The sequence below is a fragment of the Takifugu rubripes genome, chromosome 8 (assembly GCF_901000725.2).
Source record: "Takifugu rubripes chromosome 8, fTakRub1.2, whole genome shotgun sequence".
Classification (NCBI taxonomy): Eukaryota; Metazoa; Chordata; class Actinopteri; order Tetraodontiformes; family Tetraodontidae; genus Takifugu; species Takifugu rubripes.
Genome location: NC_042292.1, coordinates 725899 through 745196, shown reverse-complemented (window position 1 = coordinate 745196; position 19298 = coordinate 725899). Strand labels below are relative to the sequence as shown.

At 39.4% G+C, this 19298-nt stretch overlaps 5 protein-coding genes across 5 annotated transcripts; 3 read left to right on the top strand and 2 right to left on the bottom strand.

Annotated features, from left to right (window-relative positions):
* The first annotated feature begins 6426 nt into the window (after positions 1 to 6426).
* On the top strand, positions 6427 to 11945 carry LOC101069052 (protein boule-like). Its single transcript, XM_011605989.2, has 10 exons — positions 6427 to 6964; positions 7549 to 7680; positions 8017 to 8108; positions 8176 to 8230; positions 8335 to 8404; positions 8695 to 8870; positions 9248 to 9319; positions 9848 to 9955; positions 10592 to 10671; positions 11076 to 11945. The coding sequence occupies exons 1-9, from the start codon at positions 6941 to 6943 to the stop codon at positions 10643 to 10645; spliced, it is 783 nt and encodes a 260-aa protein (XP_011604291.2). The 5' UTR covers positions 6427 to 6940; the 3' UTR covers positions 10646 to 10671; positions 11076 to 11945.
* A 559-nt stretch (positions 11946 to 12504) lies between these two features.
* On the top strand, positions 12505 to 13594 carry LOC105416747 (gamma-crystallin M2-like). Its single transcript, XM_011605987.2, has 3 exons — positions 12505 to 12857; positions 12929 to 13171; positions 13262 to 13594. The coding sequence occupies exons 1-3, from the start codon at positions 12849 to 12851 to the stop codon at positions 13535 to 13537; spliced, it is 528 nt and encodes a 175-aa protein (XP_011604289.1). The 5' UTR covers positions 12505 to 12848; the 3' UTR covers positions 13538 to 13594.
* Positions 13595 to 13801: 207 nt separating this feature from the next.
* Positions 13802 to 14770, bottom strand: LOC101069283 (gamma-crystallin S-1-like). The gene is made up of 3 exons (XM_003966377.3): positions 14653 to 14770; positions 14205 to 14447; positions 13802 to 14134 (listed from the first exon to the last, which is right to left on the bottom strand). Exons 1-3 carry the CDS (start codon positions 14659 to 14661, stop codon positions 13841 to 13843), a joined length of 546 nt encoding a protein of 181 aa, XP_003966426.1. The 5' UTR covers positions 14662 to 14770; the 3' UTR covers positions 13802 to 13840.
* Positions 14771 to 16429: 1659 nt separating this feature from the next.
* LOC101064474 (gamma-crystallin M3-like) lies at positions 16430 to 17370 on the bottom strand. Its single transcript, XM_003966355.3, has 3 exons — positions 17232 to 17370; positions 16871 to 17137; positions 16430 to 16734 (listed from the first exon to the last, which is right to left on the bottom strand). The coding sequence occupies exons 1-3, from the start codon at positions 17238 to 17240 to the stop codon at positions 16456 to 16458; spliced, it is 555 nt and encodes a 184-aa protein (XP_003966404.1). The 5' UTR covers positions 17241 to 17370; the 3' UTR covers positions 16430 to 16455.
* Positions 17371 to 17711: 341 nt separating this feature from the next.
* Positions 17712 to 19019, top strand: LOC101064696 (gamma-crystallin M3-like). Its single transcript, XM_003966356.3, has 3 exons — positions 17712 to 17863; positions 17953 to 18201; positions 18703 to 19019. Exons 1-3 carry the CDS (start codon positions 17849 to 17851, stop codon positions 18979 to 18981), a joined length of 543 nt encoding a protein of 180 aa, XP_003966405.1. The 5' UTR covers positions 17712 to 17848; the 3' UTR covers positions 18982 to 19019.
* The last annotated feature ends 279 nt before the right edge of the window (positions 19020 to 19298 follow it).

Genomic DNA, 19298 nt, shown 5'->3' with positions numbered 1-19298 from the left:
AAGAGACCTGTGACGAGAGTCAATGGCTTCTGAATCCACCAAGGATACATTAAGCTGTTCCTGCAACATCATCCTTTCAAACTGCTGCAACCACTGAGGAGACGCAGCTGGCCCCCTGTTCTCAACACCAGCTGCAGAGAAAGCCACCAGTTGGGGATTTCCCACTCCTTCCTCCTCTGCTGTTTCCCAGTGCAGCCTGCTGAATCGTTGCTAGGTTGAATTAATGCCGACTGTTGGTCACAATGCAACCAAAGGCCCTATAGCTCAGATTTTCTGGTCTGATTCACTGTCTTATTTGAACAAATACCTCTGAAGTCACTTCTGAAAATTCTTAAAATAGTTACACATTGTTTATGAGCATGAACATGATTAGGATTGTTTGCCAAGACATGTGACCAACTACTCTAATATAAAATAATATTAAATACTACATTTACATTAAATCATATTCACATTTCTTTGGAGGTATTTTGTTTATCATTGCTTATATTAAATCTGTTGTAAATGGCGTTCTAAGGGAGCAACTAGTGATATTCAGTTCAGCTCTGATGTCAGTGGGAACACAATCACCGGCAAATTTTTATATGTGGATGGAAATTAGTTTTTTTTTAAAAATATTTTAAATGAGCAATATTTTAAATTAAAAAGTCATCTTAATCTTTTACTCACTCAAACATATTGACATTAAATAAAATACAAAATGGGTATATTCTTTATCTTTTATGCTCTTTTCTTTCCTTGCACCTCACTGACTTTCTGATATCCTGTCATGGCTGAAGGCTAACTGGGATGTAAACATATAGATGAAGCCTGCTATTCAGCAGTAACCACAAAACATACATATGTATATTGTATATCACACACAAACAGACACACACACAAACACAAACACACATGCACACAGGCACATTCTTAAGGCCAAACATTCCAGACAACTGTTAACAATTACACCAATTAGTGGTTCAGCATTGGTCAGCCAGATTGCCTGTTTATAATGTGATTCACTATAAATGTCATAACACTGAGTTTTGAGACAAACAAGATGCCTTATCAACACGATAAATTAGAGTCAGGTCTGCAGCATAGCTTGCTGAGGAGATGCAAAAACTGGCAAGATTTTTCTTCCCTCTCTTTCTCTGCAGTGTTGCAGCGCGATAAATGAATGTTATAATACATTTATTGGTCTTAAAGTTGCACTTGACTCTTTAGAAACAGCTTTATTATTAAAAGTGAGTATAGAGTTCTGTAAAAGAAATCCTAAATATCAAATTTAACTCGTCTGTTAGAATCAAGACCACAATCAGATTTCCACCAACCACCAACAGTGGCTGGACAATAACTATAAACAGAAGGGATGGGAAGCAGTTTAAATAAGCCAAGAGAAAGTCACTATACAATCCACTGAGCCCAGATCAATGCAATATATGTCTTAATTTGCACTGAGCTTATTATTACAAACAATTGAAAAAGATGAGGGACGCTGTAAAACCTTTCGTCCCCATATCTGTCAAATGAAATTGGGTCAAAAGAATGTTATTTGCCACAATGGGATTGTGCAGCTTTTTGGTCATCAGGCTGTGTTTGGCAGGCGCCATATTCTGCGCAGCGCTACAAACAATCCCCTCCACAGCGCATGTTGTCAGGTTGCAACGATTATTCTCCTCAGTGGGTCCTGGAATGCTTGTAAAAGAAGAAATGTTGGAGGCCAATCTGATTTACTGTGCGGGGCAACTACGGCTTGGCTGAGTATTTATCTTCTAGGCAGCTCCGACCTCAATCCAAAAGTGAATTTGTCATACCCAAATAGGGTATTAGGTAATATGACACCTTTTTCAAATAGAAAAAATGAATAAATTATTAATCACAAATGTGATTCTCCTGAGAAATAATCTTATTGGTCCTTTTTTAATCTTTAATCTTTATTTAATCTTTATATATATATATATTTTCCAGCAAAACCAGGGATCTGAGCTGATAAATGTCAGATTATCTGCACAAAACAATGTTGAATATTTCATTCAAATATACCAAATTATTCATTTCAATATCAATATTTCATTTGGATCTATGTTTTTAAAGCAGCATGCTTTGCAAACAGAGACATCCTGCAGTCTGGAGAGCTTTTTTCTTTCTTTCTCAGACCGCATATAAATGAATTATTAGCGATCTATCTATGAACTCAAACTCAGGTGAACAACAGGCCTTGTACTGTTGCTGATGGCTCGACTGAGATGGCTCCTACTAGTTTGTTCACCTTTTTTTTAAGGTTTGCCTGTGGAAATCACAATGGCCTTGTCAATGAACAACCATATCTGTCCTTTGCTCTTCTTTATTTCTTCAGTGACCTCTTCTGTTGTACAGTAGGTCTTCTTGGCAGGCAACAATCCACCCTACAATGGGACACAAGCCTTCTTGGCAGACAAAGGTCCTAATTTCATTAATTATGAACCAATATGCAGCTGGCAGCCCCTCCAGAGAGGACTTTACCGAGTGGATGCATCTGTTCAGCACAAGCACAGCAAGGGATGAGTGGAGGGATGGAGGAGAAAACAAGGACATTTCTGACGCTGTGCAGGAAGCAAATGGGGTGGAAGAAAAGTGGATGTTTTTTGAAGTTTGCTTCTAAACCATTGCTTCATTTCATAAACCTTTTTAGATAAATAAGGTAAAACTGTGGGTTCACTTGCACTGACTTTCAATGTAATCCACCATACTGTGGAATCCAGACTTTGGGATCCCACTGTCCTACGTTTATTATAATAATTAACAATGTAACCTAACTTCAAGGGTCTTTCTCATGATACAGTTCATCCTAGCTGCTTTAAACATTGATAGCTAGAAAGAAAGAAGGAAAGAAAGAAAGAAAGAAAGAAAGAAAGAAAGAAAGAAAGAAAGAAAGAAAGAAAGAAAGAAAGAAAGAAAGAAAGAAAGAAAGAAAGAAATGAATGAATGGCTCATCAGAAATCTGACCTACAGACACAAAGTGCAAAACAGTGTTGCCAAAATGGAAGCTATTAACATACTTATCATTTGTAAATCATGCCCGCAGATGCAGGTTTACTGACAGAAATATATCAGTATAGTGTTATTTCTATGATGTCCAGAGTCCCAATATTAGTATAAAGTATTAAAGTTTTCAGTCTAGCCTTTTCCTTGGAGCCATACTGACACAGACATTGTGAAAAATTGTCAGCTTCAGCATTTATTAACCTATTTTGCGCTTACAAGGGGTCAAATGACTGGGATGACTTTAGAGTTTAGTTGGTTCAACCTGTTTGGAAAGTAATCTTAGCTAAAACCAATGCCACCATGTATGTTGCAAAGAGTAACTCTTGTATTGCTGAAAAGCTGCTTTTTATGATAATGCCAGCACATATACGCTATCAACTCTCCTCATTATTTTGACCTGGGGGCGCTTAACACTTTAGCTCTATTTAATAATAAAGTCCAAACTTGCAGTGATCGGAAAAGGTGAGCTACTTTCTGTATCACAGAGCAGCTTTAATGTGATTTTCAGCTCTAATTAGAGTTAAGTCACTTAGTGTGTCGTAATGATATTTGGCTCACAGAGCAGCAGACGCCGTCCATCAGCCAAATGAAATATTAAACTGACCTACTGCTGGATAACTCTGTGTGTGTGCGTGGGTGTATGTGTGTGTGTGTGTGCGTGTGTGTGTGTGTACAGATATTCATATCTGTTTGTGTGTCAAGAGACTTCTATTCCACACAGTGCATCCACTGCCACAAACAGTTAACATGCACAGACAGCAACACAAACACACATTTCTGACCCACATTTTTTATACACAAACAACAAGGTGTCAGGAGGAACAGTGTAACAAATGTGCGCGTGTTTATGCTTTGGAGAAAATTTTAAAAAATCAGCTGGTGCACTGAGCCATGAATCTAATGCAAAAATAGTGTTAGCACCCTGCCAAATAATTCATGATTCAACATCTAAAGTGATCACAGTACAACTAGACATGTAATCCCTTTGCTCAATGTCACTATCCCTCATGAACCGTCCTTTATTCAAAATGCCAGTAGAAACATGTAAATAAGCACAGCTTGGTTTATTCCAATTCTTCAATTGTTCTTAATTCAAATCTATTAGAAAGTGACTGTCTCAGGTATTGATTGTTGACAGTTTACGGCACACTTTTTAGCGTATTTAATGTAATGTAACATGTTCAAAGGTGCGTGAACTCATGCTGCCCTTAACACCTTAAAGGTGTGTTAGTATAGAGTCCTCTTTTTATGATTAAAGAACTTGTGAGGTACATTTCTTCACTCACTACAAAGATGTCAATCAAGGCCTCATTTTGTTGGTTATTAATGACAAGACTTCCGGTAACTGCCTGTCTTTGATATTTGCGCGGCATGTTTTAGGTTCAGAATTTGGAAGAGTATAAAATAAGATGCATTTGAATGAAGCAACGTAAGATTTGTAGTTGTGTCATTTAAGAACATCAGAAAGGATGGAAAAGAAAGAGCAGGGACACAGCTCAGAGCAAAGCTATGTTCATTGTCTTTATTGTTTGCCTGTGTGTACACACCCACTAACTATGGCTACAGGCCCCGGCGTATAAAACCATAAATAATATGTCTACATTTATAGAAATCAATGAGTGTCGGGGAGGAATGCGAGCCCATTTTGTTGAGGCTTTTGAGAAAAGCACAAACAACCTCTTTAAAAAAGGAAAGAAAAAAGAAAAGACCCAGTATAGAGCGACTACCAAGGCTTTCATAGAATGTTCCTCATTAAAGAGTTTATAAAATAAATGAACTTCATGATTATTACACCTGTCAGCAACATTCAAGGTAATCTCGTGCAGTTATAACTTGATTAATCGGAAAAGAACAATTCATAAAACATCCACTCTTGATGACAAAACATTGCCCTGCACTGAAGGCAAAAAAATCACCTTCTGATCTAATGAAATTGACATTTACATTTGTAAGCCTACCTGATGATGGAGTAATGTCGCATGTTTAATCAGATCCACAAACTTTTTCATGGTGCTTTAATGTTTAATATGTATTATGAAACAGATCCATATTCAGTAAGAGTCCTTTTTTTCACTCTAAAATGGTGTATTTGAGAGATAGAGGAACAGTACATGGAAACTTCATGCCAAACAGTCCTAAAGACACTGGAAAAATAAAGTGCATTTGAATGAGGGCTATCTTGGATTTTTCTTCTTTTTTAATGATGCAGATGTAAAACCTGTTCACACAGAGAGCCACACGTGTGACATTGTGTGTTCATCACATGAGCCTGAGGTGATTATATTTGTCCTCTGGTTGCCACATAAACAGCGTGTAGCACAGAGGGAGCTCGGAGCCCTGGGTTTTATGTATGCTCTACGAACACTGCGACATGGCAAGAAATGGTTGACCTTGACTTTTAACAGGATCTTTTGCTGAACCATCACATTTTCCGTCACTTCTATTCACCCAGCAACCCGATGGCATTCAGAATAACAGATGAATAAATGAACCATGGGGAAAAACAGGCGACTGAAACCACAGTGGAACTCAGTAATGGTCAGCTCGGCCCACCACGCCTCAGCAAATGTTTGTCCAAACCTGTTATTTCTGGCATTGTACTGTCTCTAAGAGATGATTTTATTCTCTGACAGGAATGCAACAGCTATAAATAGTGTGAAGATGAAGGAGGGGAAATCAGAGATTTGTATAGTAATTACAGAGCAGGAGTCAAACCCTTCTGTTATGGCTCATTTTTTCATCAACCTCTGTCTCCACAACAGTCTGACTGACTGACCAACTCCTCACTGAGACTTGATATTTGACCTCCACTTGTCCCATATCAGATTCTTCTCTCTCAAGACGGACATATTTTTGGTAATATGCATTTTGGTCGTCCGACCTCTGAGACAAAATTGTTCTCACGGGAGAGACAATTGTAGTTTAAAACCAGCAGCACAGTGATACAGTTTATACATTTGGTGTCATTTGGTGTCATCTTTAGAAGCAACCAAGCAGGAGAATAAAAAACATTACACTTTTAAAAATGTGCAACCTTCTTAGTAACAGCAAAAACAAAGCCAACATATGCAATCCATATATTTATGACCTAATTGATTCACACCAATAATTATCAGTGATTTTAAAACAGCTTAAAATTTCGGGGAAATTTTTTCTTGCTTTCTTTCTTCCTTCCTTCCTTTCTGTCTGTCTTTCTCTCTAAGTTTTGGGCAGAAGAGGAACACAGCAGGCTCTCAGACGTTCCTACCCTCTGGTTCACAGAGTAATTGCCCCACTGTGTGGACAACTTAAATTAATGCATGAGCGCTGCACGTTTTACAATAACTACTAATTATTCGCACTCATTTGTGTTTTTAGAACCTCATTGTTGTTGTTATTGATTTTGATGGCATGATGGCTTCCAGGGGGGGAAGCCATCATGGCGTGCGTGTGCTCTGCTCTCTGTTTCTGTTCCTCTTTCTATCCTCCTTATCTCTCCTCTTTTACTCAGTCCTGCTCCAGACTCGTAATTAAAAGGGAGTTTGTCTTCGACAGTTATTTGTTCGAGGGTGGAAAGTATCAAGAAACAATCTTAATTGTAACAGACGCTTTGTAAATAAAGTTGGATCGAATTTATTTGAATAATTAGCGGTGCTGTTTTACCAGTTAGGCACTTAAGACAGTTAATTCTGCAGACAACTGGTTAACGATGGGTCTTGGGCAGAACGTTACAATGGTTGATTGCACAGATTAGAGGCAGGTCTTTAATTTCATTTAACTTAATTAGACGTTTGTTTCTGCCATGTGATAATTGGCCTGAGACGGCGCCGTCGATCGGGACTCGACCTCTGCTGGAGGACCTTCCGCAATTAAACGTATTCCTACTATAGAAATAAATAACGACTCCAAATAACAAACTTCATTTGGAAATAGAAGCAGGACGTTGGAGAGGATGGAGTCTGAAGGCGATATAACGGTGAGTTCAGTACCAGAAGGCCAAAGATCCCACCAGGAACTAGCTAGAAGCTAATTCGGCTTTTAGCTCCTGTCACAGCCCAGTTACACGTTTTAAATGAAACGTCCTGAGATTGGCTAATTTCTGACAAATACATCAGCTATAAACTAAGATAATTTCTGTCGCCAATCTGTTGAGTTTTTCACGGCCCCTTGACAAGGAGTTAATCAGGAGCCACGACCACGTTTGCTATGTATCTTTTAAAATGACAAAACCAGAGGTGCACAGAATCAGGATCAGATCCATGGATTTAGAGCTGTGCGACAGAATTAAGAGTGCACACAGATCCAGTTGTTAGGTTCGGACTTCAAACCAGCCTTGATACGTTTTCTTTGCCATTCCATGAGATTCACATGGGTCATGGTCCAGGATCTTTTCTTGGAGTTTTGTAGATCAAGAAAAAGAGCTAGGGCTAATTTATCTTTTAAGATCTTTTCATTTTAAAGTAGATGATTGCAAAGGAAAGGTCAGTGAATGTCAGATGCTTTGACTGCAGCTAGAACAGATTTGCCTTTGTTGAAGCTCATATTGTGATCCTCTCTCAGAATGACAGCAATGACACCCCCGCTGTGATACCACTTTATCACCAGAAGGACCAACAAAGGAGCCACCACACTTTTCACCTGTCCTTCAAAGTGATCCCTAATCGGATTTTTGTTGGGGGATTTGGCTCCACGGTGAGACTTCGCCACATGTTTTCAAATAGTGACAGATTTCATTTAAATGGGCTTTAGTGACATCGAGCTGTCAGTATTACACTGAGAAAAGCAAGAATTAGGCAGGATCTTGTTATCTAAAAAGCTCTAGCATATACTATTTATACCAGGCAATTACCAATAACGGATCACTTGATTAAACGGATCTACACTGCTCGACTGCTAGTCCAGCTGTACTAACGTCATTCCAAGTATACATTTGCAGCCTCGTGGAGACCTGCGGGTCACATCGGTATGACCTTTTTTTTTAATTCCTTCTTCCATTTCAAACTTAAATGGCTTAAACTGTGTCTCCAGGTTAAAGACAGTGACCTGCGTGAGGTTTTCTCTCGGCATGGTACAGTGAAAAATGTAAAGATTGTGACAGGTCGCTCAGGAATATCAATGGGGTGAGTTAATAGGGACAATTCACTCATGGAGTTTTTGCCCCTGACAAAAGATGTTACCTTTGGACAGATATGGGTTTGTCACATTTGAACACCAAGAGGATGTGCAGAAAATCCTTCAGGATGTAAGTTGTGCCATGAATTGTGTTGTATATTTCAGCTTGCATCCAGTGATAATGTTGTGGTTTTCTTCGCATTAATAATGATTCCTTGACAACCCTTTTAAAAGGGCGACAACATCAGTTTTAAAGACAAGAAACTCACTGTTGGTCAGGCTTTCCGCAAACATCTATCTCGGAGTAAGTAACACCTCTGCATTTGCATCTGGCTTGGTGTTAATTTGACCTATTATCAGTGACATTTCTGGTTTTGTTTTAGCTAAATAACAATTATGTTAATGCCACTTCTTCACAAGTTTTTCTCCTCAAAATGCATATATCCCTGAGGGTATTTCTCTTTTATTTAATTAGCTTTAAAATCAGGTATTTACAGCTGCAGCAGTCATTGAGTTTAGATAAAAGGTATTGGCTCATTGGTATGTCTCAGATACCAATGTAATGTGTCATTTTGTGTTGTCCTCTTTTACCAGCGAGCTGTGACTCCGGCTTTGCTGTTCTTTTACCTGCCTGCTGTGGGGCCCTGCAGCAGAATTCCCTTTCGTGCACTCCTTACATTAGCCAAGGTGGACGGCCACACATTTACTGCCCCCGCATGACCTATTCTCCCTACCAGTGGCCTTCATGTTACCACATACTACATCACCAAGTAATGTGCTTGACCTTTTACACGTTGCGTTAGCAGATTTTAGGGTTGCATGGTTCAGGGAATCTGTGTAATGGTTTTTTAGATACAGCTGCCAAATAATCTGAGTGAGTAGGAGGATCTCTGCAGGACTGATGCATAAGATCCAAAAGCACAGTCAGCCATCTCCGTGCCATGTTGGTTGGCTTCTCTTCAGATTGAAAGTTGAATTGCATCACACTAGTTGTTTTTATGCCTTCTACCATTAGCTCCAGTTAAATTGCTTACTCATCCTTTAGTATAGTTTGGGTTTCTGTTCATGTCAGGTTACAGAGATTACAAGTACTCACAAGCTGATTAAGATCCTTGGCTAATTTGTGATCCCCTTTTTTCTGCAACAGATCAGTCCGTCACAAGTGCTTCCTCAGTGCTATCAGCCTCAGTACCAGACACTAGACTACCCACCATACCAGGTGTGTTTTAGGCCTCCTACCCTGCTTTTGGTTGTGTGTATATATCAGCTTACCTGATTGTTAGCAAGCCATCACCCTCACAGAACCTTTTATTGCCAGAGACCTCAGAGATTTCCCATCCTGTTGCAGGCTGCAGCTTTCACTTTTTAATGACATTACTTATTATTATATCGGAAAAGATTGTTTCCTTTTATTCCTTTATGCCTTTTGTGGAGATCCTTTCATCTTCCACTGGCTCAAGTGTTTCCATTAATTAAAAGTTTAACGGAGTGGAAAAACTTGAATGCCATTGTATACAAAGGTTTGCAGACTATATTTTATTTGATTAACTTTGGCACATCCCTTTTCCAGGGATGGCACAAGCGATCATAGTTCATTTCTGTTAAGAGCTCGATGGCCTGATTGTAGTTTTGTAGTTTCTTTCCCTTCAGTTTCCTCCAAACATATAAACATATATGCAATTCTTTCTAAACCCTGGGGTGATTTTGCCAATAGTCTAACGGTTGAGAATGTTGTTTTTTTCTGCAGATGCAGTTTGATCCTGCGTTCTACTCAGAGCCATCAGAACACTACTACCTGCCTGCTTACGAAGGCCCCCCCCAGCCTGTTCACCCCATGGAGGACACCGCAGAAGAGGTATGAGTGAGCGGTGAAACAATATGGATCAGCATTTACATGTTTTTTTGGAGTAAGCCATGACAGTTGCTGCAAATTTTGGTTTTATTGCAGTGACATTGTGGCAGTATCAAAGTCAGAATTAAAAGTTAAAGTGCACTGATGTTACTGCAGATGCCTACTTTGACTACTGTAGTTGAATAAAAATATGCAACTCAATGGATAGAACTGGCCTATACATAACAGTTTATGTTCAGTCTTTCAGTCTGATAATGCATTAATAATAATTTTATAATTTTGGATGAGTTAACAGGAATGCTTTGTAAATTCCAGACTTTTCTGTATTGGTTTCCCTTTGATTATTTTTGATTAGTTGACTGTTACAAGTTTGATAAACCAGCACTTGAAAGATCCAAGAACCTGTTCACTACCCATACTGAACTCCACGGTTGTACCACGTGATTTGCAATCTGTGGTGTAGCTGGTGTTACTGATGCTGACCTCTGACCTGGTCATATTCAGTTTTACCACAAGGTGGTGCCATTGAGCTTTTAACAACTTCCGTCTCTGGCTGGGCTTTAAGAAACATTCTGTTCTACTATTTTAAATAGGTAATTACACATTTTCTAATGTCTGTATTCCTGCACATTTCTACAGTTTGTGGAGCCCAGTGTTGCGACAGGTTCTTCGACTGTGATGTCAGAACACTGAAGCAACAATATCTGGAGCTTGAAAAGGTAGGGGGTGTAATCATTGAAATCACACTTTTCATTGTCAAAGCTGAATTTAATTTGTCTTGACTAGCTGGGTTAGATGTTTTCTGAAATTTGGCAGGATTCACCAGAACTACTGCAACACTTGTTTATTGTGTCCCAAATCATTGCTCTATTACCGGAGCACAGAGGTTTAGATGGATTTTTGGTAAAAAAATTTAAAACGGTTTAGCAGATTGAAGGTCTAGAAGTGATCCATAAAAGACAAAAGAGCTTTAATTTTTTTAAAATATATAACATTTTTATCGGAGTTTAGTGATACAATATTGTACATGACCCTTACAAAATATGTTAACATGCAAACAAGCATTTTGTGGTCTGTAGCCAGATGACTTTTCTTAATCCTAAAGTTATATTTCTTTCTACAGAATCAGGTGTCTTTGATGTTTGAAGCCAAATAAGTATTGATCCAGTCATCAGCAGCTCAGCCAAAGTCTGAAAAATTAGTTGCCAGATCCCTCTGAGGTTACATTCATAGCCTAACATTGACAGAGTGTCGGTGGAACATCATCACAGCCTCTCCTAAAGTTCATTATCTCTCCATATTTTATAAAGTTTTTTTTTTTACTATCCTAAAACTGTGCTTTTTGGTTTCAGTGAGATGATGAAAGCTCATTTTACAGTGTTGGGAGATAGAACTTGGAATAAACTTAGGCACAATATTTTCCATTTATCTCAATTCTTTGTTAATGAACATGCTTTGTACTTGCAGCCACAGGTCAACCATCATTGCACTTTGATTAAAAAATGGGATTCAGCCATGTCCAAAGACAGTTGTCGTTATAGAGTTTTGCTTTTATTTGTAATTACTGTTAAGTTTAATAACTTACTGGACCTTATACAAATATCACTTTGTTAATATTTTTTACAAAGGTTTTACTTTACAGTTAGCTAATAGCGTCACAGATATATAGTTTGTGTATATATAATAGAAGTCCTTGTTCCAGGAATTTGTTGAACAATTCCTGAAGATGGTTTTCACTTCCAATGTTCAATGTTCTCATCTGCTGTACGCGTTATTAGAAGATGAAAATAAATATGTTCTTTGGTGGAACAGCTGTGGATTCTACTCATAAATGGTAACTATAATACACAAACACCTCCAGTGCACCAGTTGATGAACAAATATGTTTCCATGTGTGATGAAGGCCTGGGTGGGTCTCCAAAGACAATTTGAATTGAATTTAATGAAAATACGTTTTTCTTTATTCTTTAATAAAATTTGCAACATTCATGAACCGATCTGATTTTGTCAAGTTCAGGTATTTAGAAAGACGCTATCAATTTGTCTTTTATAAGATGAATGCGAACGTTTCTCATTTTCCATCACTCGTGTTAATAGTATGAATAAGTATCGTTTTGTATCATTTAGGGCTGCATTTTACTCCTCACTTTTGTGTGAAACATTAGAACTTGGTTGATTTTAAACTACTGGGGTAATTGGACATTACTTTTAACGGAAGATCTCATTTCACATTCCTGAAAAGTTGTCTTATTTTGAAGTTGTGGAAATTAATACACAAACAATAATACATACATAATCTTTTTTTTTCAGTTTTTCACCTCAGTAAAGTCATACAATTCAGATTTTTTTTTTTTGTTTGTTAATCCAAATTCATTGTCAGTCCGATTTCCGATACACATATTTGGTGAAACTCTGCGGAAAGTTGTCTCACAATACTAAATACTTCACTTTGACCCATGAGCCTCGTGCTAATACCTGTCGAATTTCCAAGAGTGAAAACATTTTTCTCAAAAATTCTACATGGCGGCGGATGAATGAAACTGCTTTCATTTTATTTCTTGTTCCTGCACTGGTACTTTCACTGCTGCCGTCAGTGCGGTGCTTCGCTCGTGAATGAAAAACAAACGGCCGGTTGTTTTGCTGATACACGGGAGCCGTGACCCCCCAGTGTCTGTGGCGCACTATGGTGTTTTGATCAATAGTGATGAACAGGTGAAAAACAGGCAACAATATGTAACCACAGCGGCGCACTGCTATACATAATCAGATCTGTACTTATAAAACCTATTTGGATGACAATACCTTTTGCTGTGCCATCACACGGCTACTTAATATAAAAGGAGAGCATCGCAGAGCGCATCTATTAACCATCAGTCTGGCCCCCACCAATATAACAATGGGAAAGGTAAGTTGATGAAATGTTACTGGAAACGGGGGTTGAAAATGATTTTGATGCTAATCTCACATTTCTTTTAGATCATATTCTACGAAGACAGAAATTTCCAAGGTCGGCATCATGAGTGCATGAGCGACTGTGCTGACCTTCACCCCTACTTCAACCGCTGCAACTCTATCCGAGTGGAGAGTGGCTGCTTTATGGTCTATGAGAGGTCCCACTACCTGGGCCACCAGTACTTCTTGCGCAGGGGGGAGTACTCTGACAACCAGCGCATGATTGGTATCAACGACTGCATCCGATCCTGTCGTATGATTCCAGTGGTGAGCGTGACACGGGCGTGGGGGAGGGGTGGAATCATTTATGTCAGACTCTGAATCTCAAACGCACTCTTGATTCTGTTCTTTCTGCAGCACCGTGGTTCCTACAAAATCCGGCTGTACGAGCGACCAGACATGGCCGGCCAAATGCAGGAGGTCAGCGACGACTGCCCCAACGTCCAAGACCGCCTGCGCATGTCCGACATTAACTCCTGCAATGTGGTGGATGGCCACTGGCTCTTGTATGACCAGCCCAACTACAAGGGAAGAACCTACTACCTGCGGCCTGGAGAGTACCGCAGATACAGTGACTGGGGCGGCGCCAGTCCAAGGATTGGTTCCCTCAGGCGGATCACTGACTTCAACTAACTGACTTCTGACCTTGATTCCTTTATTTGTTGGCAATAAACATGCTGGGCTTAAACTGTGTTTGTGTCTGCTGTTTTTCTTTTCTTTTTTTTTGGGGGGGGGGGGGGCTGGGGGGATGTTGTTCCATTATGTTCCAGTCCATTAAGTTAGCAAAATGATTCTATTTGTTGGCCAAAAAAAACCCCACAAAACAGATTGCACCCTTAAAATTTGAAAACCATTCAATAGATCATTGTAAAAAATAAGACATCAACAAGACACTGATTATAGCATTTGGCTGGTTTTATTGACTTCACTGACTGCTTAAACAGTGTGTTGGTAAAGGTTATCACACATGATACGTTTGATGGATCCCACCCGAGGACTCGGGCTCCCCCACTCATTAAACCTCCTGTACTGACTAGGGCTTATCAGAAACTGGCGCCCTCGGTACTGTGGATGCTCGTAGAAGATCCAATGGCCACCAATCACGTTACAGGAGTGGACCTCAGTTGAATTGAAGTATTCATACAGGGAGGGAACGTCTTCAGTCAGCTCCATCACTTTTCCTCCAAACTCAGGCCGCTCGTACAGCATCATCTTGTGAGCAACTTTGCTCTGAGGAAAAATGTCAGTAGTCTGTAGTAAATTAAAAAATATATAGTGAGAGCGACTTAAAAAGGCTTACCGTGGGAATCATACGGCAGGACCTCACGCAGTCGTTGAAACCCATCCAGCGTTGGTAGTCCGGATATTCCCCCTTCCTCAAGAAGTACTGGTAGCCCATGAAATTGGGTTTCTCATAAACAATCCAGTCCCCACTGTCAACTCTGATGGAGTTGCAGCGACTGAAGTGGGAATGCAGGTCTGAGCATTCGCTGCTGCACTCGTAGGAGCGGCCCTTGAAGTTTCTGTCCTCGTAGAAGGTGATCTAAAGAAGGGACCACAAGTCTTGAAGCTGTCTGAAGACAGACAGACAGACAGACAGACAGATAGACAGATAGACAGACAGATAGATAGATAGATAGATAGATAGATAGATAGATAGATAGATAGATAGATAGATAGATAGATAGATAGATAGATAGATAGATAGAAACTTCTGGAAATTTCGCACAGCCCAAAGTTCCCCTCACCTTCCCCATTGTGTTGGTTACCCTTTGTCACAGCAGAAACAGCCAGGGACCCCGTGCTACCTTTATAACCCGTGGTTGACCTGTGCCATTGTGTTTCCCAACAAAGGTTGGACTTGTCAGCTTTTTCACACGGAACAATCTTTGGTTCTATTTTTGTGTGCTCAACACATCGAATTCTTTTGAGCAGAGCTCAGACTGCGCGTTTTCTTTGACCAGAAAATCTACATCCAAAATACAGTGTTCAATAAAGCCAGTCTGTAAACATTTTGTTTGAAATTCATATATTTGAAACAAGAAACAAACTGCAAAAATACAATTTAATGATGTCAGCTGTTTTATATATCTCACACATTTTTGTGTTTGTACACTAAAATACGTTGCTGTATATAATTGTCTGAATACTCTGTGCAGGACCTTTTTTAATGACTAGCTTGTCAGCATAAATGTTTGGAGTCACTAGTGCATTCTCTCTTGCTTTTGTTTGCCTTTGATTGCCTCAAAACCTTAATACCTTCAATGGATTAACTCTAGTTTATACTTTCAATTTAGTCTGCCTGTGGCTTTTTACAAAAACGCTGTCCAAAAATCAGCATCTGAAGAGTTGGAAGAAAAGAGTTTAAACATCAGCGTGCTCATTTTTTTAAAGAGTAATGCAAAACTGTTTAACCAAAACTGTCTTAGGTTGCCTCTATAGTATACAGCTGAAGTCAAGGAATTTACTTTTAATTAAGCTCTTGTTTTATTCATTACAAAAATCAAACCGATTGTAAAAAACATTCCAAAATCCATTATTTTGAAGTAATCTCCATAATTTAAACTGTGGATCATCAAGTTATTGATTGTGTAAAAGTGACCTAAGAGGAAAATGTGAATGCTGAGAGTTAGGGGGAATATCTGATGCTCTGCCTTACTTTGATTTATTTATTTTTGATTTTGACTTGAATTTAACATAGCAAGTTCAGAATCAGAATGACAGAAGAGAAATTTCATATTGTGAAGACCTGTAAAAATTAGTTTAATTGTGGGATGTTTTTATTCAACCATCTGAAGCTATGTCTTTCAAATTAAGACCAAGAGCTATATTTACAATAAAAAATCACCAGCTAAACCCTCGCACTGGTCGCCTGCTGCCCTGTCAAAGAGGCTTGGTTGCTTGATTTGTGGTTTAAAGAGTCAGAAAAGAAAGATTTCTTTAGTTTTGTCTACAGTCCCCACTGTAGACTGTCAACCCTTTTAATGCAAACACCATCTTCAGCTAACTTTAGCTGTGGTGCTGCACTTCTTCATACTTTCTACTACTGCTGCTTTAAACCACCTCTCCTTGCAGAAGCCAAATGTATTTGCGCTGCAACATATTTCTAATAACTTTGGTGACATTTTATTGGTGTTTTATTCTTAGTATTCAAAAAATGTATAATGTTTTTATAAATGCATTTAAATTTCTGAAACAATTTTACTCATATTTTTCCCAAGCACCCCCTTATTGGTGTATGAATAATTACTTGACCAAGAAGATACATTTTGTATCTAATTTTACTTCCTGTTAAACATTTTTTTAACTTGTCAGATAGAATGGCATCTTATTTTTGTCACATATGACATAATATATTAATTTTGATGTCTTAAAGTGTAATACAAGAGCCCACAACTAAAATTTGATTTTATCAGCTCTACAACATTAAAACAATTAAGCTGCTTTTGTGGACTATAACAGTAAGTATGTAAATGTGTGGGACAAAAATTGTAAAACGAGAGAATAAAAAGTCAAAGATACTTCTAAATACGAACTTTATTCACAAAATCTCAGCATAAATCCATAACACGTCTGATGGAGCTGATTCTTGTTAGGTTGCTCATCGTGACGTCCCGAAGGTTCCTGTGCTCGCCTGGCCTCACATACAGCATCCGGCCTCTGAAGTTGGGCTGCTCGAACATCAGCCAGTGGCCTTCCAGCACATTGCAAGACTGGCAGTCAGACATGTAGTAGCGATCCTGGATGGATTCACAGTCGTCCATCAGCTCGTGGGTCTGTCCTCCAAAGTTGTCCCTCTCATAGATCTTCATTCTGAACTGTCCCCTGTGCTGCAGGAGTAAAAGATATATTTTTACTCCTTCCAACTGTGTAAACTCTGTGTTTACCAATCCATTTCAATCAGTTTGTTTTTTATCTTAATAAATAAAATACCCAAAGGAGAAACCGTCAAATATGAAATCTTACCATGGGGATCATGCGACAGGAGCGGATGTTGTCCATCATCGCCATGCCCATCATGCCAGTCATGCTTCCCATGCGCTGAAAGTCAGGGTAGTCCCCCCGTCTCAAGAAGACCTGGTTCCCCAAGAAGTTTGGGCGGTCGTACACCACAAAGCAACCATTGTCCACCCTGCAGGAATTGCAGCGGTTCAGGTGCATGTGGATGTCAGAGCAGTCGGTGCTGCACTCATAGGACCGACCCTGGAAGTTCTTCTCCTCGTAGAAGGTAATCTGCAGGAAAGACGAATGAGAATGAAGAAGGAGAAGGAATCAATTGTCTGTATACACTATTTTAAAAAGACTTGACATCAACATTGTAAATTACCCTTCCCATGTTGACAGATTGTGCTGTTACAAATGATGCCTGTCCGTCTGAACATTTATATAGGATGAGTGACACATTGGCCAGCGCGGGTCAAAATGCAAACTCATGACTCATCATGCACATCACTGGATTTGCTTTTGCCTTTAACGGCACCTCAGCGGTTATTGTATATTGAATGAGGCTGTCAAAGGTCACATCTGGGTGGAGCCAGAACAAAGTGATTTGTTGTTGGGGTTCTTTTCAATAAATTGTTCACTGTTTAAACTTTTTCTAACGCTCCATAGGCCAGAGTTTTTGGATTGTTCTTTATATGAGTTTAATTTCTTCAGTGTGACTCAATATTTGAGCATCGTTTTTGTATCTTTGTCAGACGGCAAATGAATAACCCAAGTGATGTTGCAGCTGGCTCCTGTTTGAGTGATTCACATCACAATAGTTATTGCAGATTCTGAAATACAGTTAACTCTTCCACCATATAGTGCGCCTGTGGGTCACAATATAGAGTGATGATGCATGTGTTCTTGTAAAAGCCATGTGGACGCACTATGGTTGTCTAATGTATAAATAGGGAATCAGGCCAATGTTGAAACTACATCTGACAATAGCTCAGCAATAACATGACCATGGGGAGGGTAAGTGAACTTTTACAACTCATCTGATGTTAGGCAAAGATTCACAGTTGTTTTAAAGAAAGAGTTAAAGTTTTGAATTGTGATTGCAGATTATCTTCTACGAGGACCGGAACTTCCAGGGCCGATCCTATGAAACCAGCAGCGACTGCCCAGAGCTCACTTCTTATCTGAGCCGCTGTAACTCCTGCAGGGTGGAGAGTGGCCTTTTCATGGTCTATGAGAAGCCCAACTTCATGGGTCATCAGATGCTGGTGAGGCGGGGAGAGTATCCAGACAACCAGCACCTGATGGGAATGAGCATGAGTGACTGTATCAGGTCCAGCCGCATGATCCCCTCGGTAGGTTCTCCAGCCCCATGAAGGATTATCCATAGCAGAAGTGTAGATTCTATAATCAGATACAAATTTGTCCTGAAAAACAAGTTCTGTAACTGAAACAAGACCATCCTCAACGATGGGGTCCAATACAAACAATTGGCAACACGTTTAGAGTTGAACTCTTGCAGCTTGTTATATCATTGTAACTACATAGTAGAACTTTGGCAAAAGAGGAGTGAAAGCTGTGTGTTTAACATTCTATAAACCCTGTCGCATCAATGCCAAATACTTGAATCTGTATTTTTATTTATATCTTTCAGTGGCGCCTGTTCGGACGAAAGAGCAGTGTTTTATTATAACTTTATTACTAATGGATCTTTATCTTACAGGAACCAAATGCTTTATGTTGAGTTAATTAAACACCTGCACACACAGTTTATTTAGTAATAGTTGTATCTTGAAATCTTTCTGACATGGTATGTCCTTAAGTCATTTATTCTTTCATTAATTCTTTCCCTACAGCACAGGGGACCCTTCCGAATGAGGATCTATGAGAGGGAGAACTTCGGAGGCCAGATGCACGAGCTCACGGATGACTGTGAGAATATGATGGAACGTTTCCGTATGTCCGACTGCCAGTCCTGCCACGTGATGGATGGCCACTGGCTGATGTTCGAGCAGCCAAACTTCAGAGGACGGATGCTTTACGTCAGGCCTGGAGAGTACAGAGATCTCCGAGACCTAGAAATGAGCAATCTGTCCAGAATCAGCTCTATCAAACGCATAACAGATTCTTGTTAAAACTGTGAGATGGAAATAAAGTAAATTGAAACACAGCATTTCTGATTGCTCCCTTTTATCGTAGCTTAACAGAACAATTGTCAAATAAATTACCAGTACTGCTGAGCTCAGCGATTTTCCCTACAGATCACATAATTTTGAGCGTTTCATATATTTTACCCAGAGAATAGATACTGTGGGTCAGAATAGGCCTATAGTGGTTTCCTGACTGTTATGGAACACAACTCTAATTTGCTAAACCTGATGGTATTTAAATGCAAAAGCTTTCATATAATGGCCTGATAACTGAAGTTGAGATGCTTTGTACACTTTGGCAG